The sequence below is a fragment of the Typopeltis vanoorti genome, chromosome 14, assembly GCF_054136105.1.
Source record: "Typopeltis vanoorti isolate ZY-2024b chromosome 14, IOZ_Tvanoo_1.0, whole genome shotgun sequence".
In the NCBI taxonomy this organism is placed as follows: Eukaryota; Metazoa; Arthropoda; class Arachnida; order Uropygi; family Thelyphonidae; genus Typopeltis; species Typopeltis vanoorti.
In genome coordinates, this window is record NC_143562.1 from 107,325,353 (window position 1) to 107,330,655 (window position 5,303).

At 34.8% G+C, this 5,303-nt stretch overlaps 1 protein-coding gene across 1 annotated transcript; it reads right to left on the bottom strand.

Moving 5' to 3' along the window:
- Window positions 1-445: 445 nt before the first annotated feature.
- Window positions 446-2,168, bottom strand: LOC150099825 (integrator complex subunit 15). Its single transcript, XM_090403903.1, has one exon. It carries the CDS (start codon window positions 1,908-1,910, stop codon window positions 816-818), a length of 1,095 nt encoding a protein of 364 aa, XP_090260029.1. The 5' UTR covers window positions 1,911-2,168; the 3' UTR covers window positions 446-815.
- Window positions 2,169-5,303: the final 3,135 nt, after the last annotated feature.

Sequence of the window (5,303 nt, forward strand, 5' to 3'; positions counted from 1 at the left end):
CAAGTACTGCATGCTGCTAAGTATAATAAGGGACATCCTCTGACATATATATGGATAAAGAGATGGTTGTGGTATTGTGTAAGGCACTGGTTAGCCCATGCACTGCCTATTATACTCAATTTCGATTATCTGGCTTTCACTGCAATGATGGAACTTACGGGTTTGTATGAGATGATGTAATAAATCACTATCAATACTCTGGAATACAAGTTATGGGAAGAAGTGGAAGAAAAATTGCAACAAGTAGCAGATCATTGGTATATCTGCTAACATACATGGTTATGTTTCATTAACAATATTATACACCTGCATCATACACATTTTTGATATGTAAGATAAATAACAAACATGTCAATCAGTAATTGTGCTATGTCAGCACTAAATGATAAAAAAATCTACAAACCTCTGAATACAACTATTTCTGAAATTTCACTATTATATCCAATAACTGTGAAATATGTTTATTCCCATTAACTGTTGAAAACAATGGCAAATGCAGTTATATTTGAAGACAAAATAGCTTGAATAATGTGAATTATACAAAAGGTAATGACAAATGGATAAATTAAGTGAAAACAATTAGGAACTGTCATGATCCTTCCAATGATGTAGCAGAGTTTGACAATATACCTTTGCTTGTAGTGAATCAACACATTTCTTAACACATAGTGATATCATTCAGAATAACGAAATTCTGAATTATATCTGTGAGTGGACAAATTAAATGAGACTATGCTGCAGAGGAAACAAAAGTTAAAACTAAATCAGACTAACATTTACACTTGTGCTAAACAAGCAATTATTTCACACGTAACTTAGACTGCTGACGTCCATCTCTTGATAATCATATTCAGTAACCTACAGTAGGGTAGCTCACTGCATTTTTCAAAAATCAGAGTCAACTCTGCCCTGTGTGAATATAGGCATTGCGTAGCCAGTGCTATTTCTAAAGCTTCACTGAACCTGTTCAAGGCAATTTGCATTTTTTCTTCAGAATAATTAGTATGTTGCCTAAGCTTGTCAATTATCAAAAGTATGCTTTTAGAAGGAAAAATTTCATGCCTGGGAATGTCTTTAATGTGTGCAATTTTGATCATACTTTGCAAAAGTTCCAAATGAATACATGAGAATATATCATGAGTGGTGTTATGATCATCAGTTTCCAATTCAGAGATTATTATGTCATTTCCATAGAGTGGAGCAAAGACACACCACAATAAAAAGCCAGGCAATGGAGTCTGTGGTCCGGGATAATTAGGAGTATATGGCACTGATAACGTTAATGGAGAAAACCACATTGTTGGCGATATTTTCATCCACTCTAAGACTATTTCTGTAATATGCTGGGATGGCAGTTTTGAAGAAAACAAGGCTGTAACAGCAGTAATAAAACTGGCACAAAATAATGGTGTGACACAAGGTAATCCTTTAAGTGGTCCTCTTGCTCCCATAACTTTAAAATAGTCTTCAACCACTGTTTTTGCAACATGAACTGATATATCCGATGTACACCCATTCAGCTGCATCCACATACCTGCAAGATTAAGAACATTGCCACTACCAATTCCCACTGCCACCGATACTAATTTAGATAAGAAGTGCAACCGATTTTCCATTAGATTTGGCGAGGGCGGAAATAAAAACAAGAATGTCATCGTCTTTTGTTCATTGCCTACTGAAGAGAAAAAAATACAAAGTTTATCCAGGACTTGTAACTCTTTAACAGATGACAATTTTGGCCTACGTACACCTCGACGATCAATTTCGAAGAAAACAAATTCTTCAACAATTTCCTTAGCCATCTGTTGCACACTGGATTCGTAAACCCATAATTTCTGGATATGGTTTAAGGCCTCTTGAACAACTGCCGGAAAATCTATTTTTCTTAAGTAATGTTTTATGTCTCCCATTTCGTGGCAAGTGGCACAACGAACAAAAATACACCGTGAAAACGTTAACTAACAAAACGATAACTATAAAAAAAAGTTACATGTCACAGATGCTACCACTTCAGTACATAATACTAAAATCTTTTGTATATTAATGAAAACATTATGAGTAAAATGCTATAATTTTGTCATGTTTTGACAATGAACAAACCGTTAAAGCTAGAATTATTTTCAAAGACAGCCGCATAATCACTGATGACCGAATTACCTACCACAAACGTTTACAACTTGCAAAATAGGAAAGGAAACTACTGCTTTGAATTTTTCCGCAAGAGGGCATTTATTAATTTCTGCTGCCTACTTATTTTCAAAAGTTGGGACTAAAAGAGTACCTTACTCATTGAAGTACACTGGAATAAAAGCGATATTTTATTTATATATATAATGATGAAAAAATTTCTACAGTCAGCTTAGTGTTTATTGAATTGTTTTTACATAACATATTATAATTTTCAGTTGTCATAAGAATCTATGAAAAAACTAATACACACAACATACTGTATGTGTATAGTAAATTATACACATAAGTTCTATTATGTAAAGAGCTCTCCCATGATGAATCCTTGGACTCCATAGAGGTGTCAAGTGATAGTAGTAATTCGATAATAAAATTCTGTGCAAGAAAATAAAGTTTTTTTGCATTAATATCAAAACACAAACAAACTCTCAGAAGCAAAAAATCCCTTATCAAAAATATTCCTAACCACAACTCATAACCCTTTCCAGGGATAACTATTGAGTTCTCTCTCACTTGCTATAAGCGTAAAATACTAGTACACAGTGAGATCCTTGAATGACTTATATGTCTCTCTCACTTCTCCTGTCTTCCATCCATTACTCGAAATTTTAAGACGAATTCTTAATTTTTACTACATTCCACCAGTCTAACCTTCAGATACAGATTGTTGCAAATATAAAAGCTTTATAACGTGGAGCAAAGAGCAGAGAAAAAAGGTGCTGAATTTGGCTTACACATAAGTCTTTTATTTTAGTAAATATTTCTAATTTTAGAAATAATTTATGGTAGTATTTATTTACTCTAGATTCTAAGTGTGTGTGTGTGTGTGTGTGTGTGTGTGTGTGCGAGCGAGAATTTTAATACATGACACCGAAGTCAAATCAAAGAATGTTACTTTTGATTATAGTGTCAGAGGGTGGGGGTTCAGTTATTTAACTTTTCTGCCTCCAGTTGGTGGCAGTGACCATCTAAGTACACACTTGGAAAGTGGCTGAGTTTATAAATGTTCCATTCAGAAAAGAACACATGCTGAACTACAAAGCAGAAAATTATGACCTCCTGAGGAGTGCAGAAATCTGCGCTATGGTATCAGTTTTGAATGGGAAGGGTATCGCATGATCAGCATTAAAAAAAAAAATACTTCAGCGGTGCAATATCGGAAATAATCCCTAGTTTTCGAAAAACAGAGTTGGACTGAAATAGATGTGTAATCATAATAAGCAAGAGAATCATAAGAAAAAAATGATGTGAAAGGAATGCAGTTTGCTTGAGGATAACGTCAGTTATAAAAATTACAAGGATCAGGTCAAAACAGTTGCAACTATTGTATAGAAATCTAAGTCTGAGTAGAAAAGAAACTGACTATGCAAGCTAAGTAAAAGCCAAAAGAATACTATCGCTGTACTGCTAGTAAAAGAAAGAATTAATATGAAAGAAAATGACTGTACTGAATGCAGATGACTACTGCAGAAGAGATTGCTGAACCAATGAGTGACCATTTTGCTAAAAGCTATTTACCTGGTATATACAACATTAAAAACATTAAAATTTGTGCAACAGCTGTAGTATAGAGCTGTTGCACAAACCAAATCAGAATCTTGAAATACGACTGATGAAATATCAGGACGAATGCTAAAAGTGTTCAGCTGGAGTAGCTATTCTTTTCACCATTCTGTATAATTTCAGTCTAAGAATAGGGGATTCCACAGGAGTGGAAAGATTGTATGGTAATCCCATTGCACAAGGGTGGTCCAAATACTGATGTATTAAATTACGGACCTTCCTCAATGTCTCTGACTTGTGATGAAGATTGGAAAAATTCATTATGGTTCGCATTCAGAAATGAGTTAACATTTCTGAATGCGAACTGATTTAACTGGGACGAATGATTTTAAACCTGAAAAATACTCAGTGAGAGAAGATATGAAGGATAGAAGCGAAAAAGAAAAGTGAGAAAGTAAACAGTGTGGATAAATATTGAATTGAGAACGAATTATTGAATGGTAAGGTTGCGCAGAAGGAACACTGTGCAGTTTATAGATATATTAATTGAATTCGATTGTAAAAAAGACTGGTATATATTTTATGGAGTGCATTTGAATGGCTGAATTAGATGCTTGGAAATTATTGTTCAGTGAGATGTTGATACTACAAAATCAGGGAAATTAAAAGTATTAGTGAATATGCAGCCAAGCGAGTCCAGCTATTCTGAGGCTAATGAATAAATGTGAGTACGGAAATAATTATGCAATCCTAAATGTAGCTTCATGTGTTTCAAATTCGAATAGATTGGTAATGGCATTACGGAAGGGAATACCTGCGGGTCCAAGGCAATGAAATTCGTCTAGAAATATGCCAGAATTATCAGGAAAAAAGGAGAATTTTTAATGGCATTGTTAGTTGGTTCGACTTGGACAAAAATTATAAGCACTGAAACTTGACAGAAAAGAATATAGTTGCAGTGATTGAATGTAAAAGGGTGTTGTATTTTCAGGCAGGATAGAAGAAATTGGATAAGAGGTGGGGGTTCAACTGATGACAGCTAAAAAACCTCAACGAACATAATTAGAAGTTAATCAACATTTTAGATCTCTGGAGATTGATCATCTGAAGCTATCTGATGTGAGTTAGGAGCCAATATCACAAAATGTATTGTTGATTGCTGCCATAGATGAGGGGTCCACAAGAAGTTATCGATACGATCCATCGGCAGATCAGTATGAGTGCTAACTGAACAATTATTATGAACACTTCAACTTTACAAAATTAGAATGGAGAGGAAATAAGGGAACATGGCAAGATGTAAGTGGAATTTCTACAGTTGCTAAGGGATAATTACTGAAAACCACATAGCATGAAGGGAACCAGTTGTTTGAGAGGGCTGGATCTGGTTATACTATCAGAAAATGTATTCATTACCAAGGTGCACACTCTGCCTCCAATGGGGAAGTGTGACCAAGCACTGCACTCTTCTCCTAGGAGGTTGCCAAACTTGTGGAATTCTTAGTTAAAGAAGTGACATAGATGTACTACATATAACGGGCACTGAATTCGAAATTTGGCCCGAATTACAGCACATAGGAGATTTTGCATAGATTCCACAAAGTGATGGATTG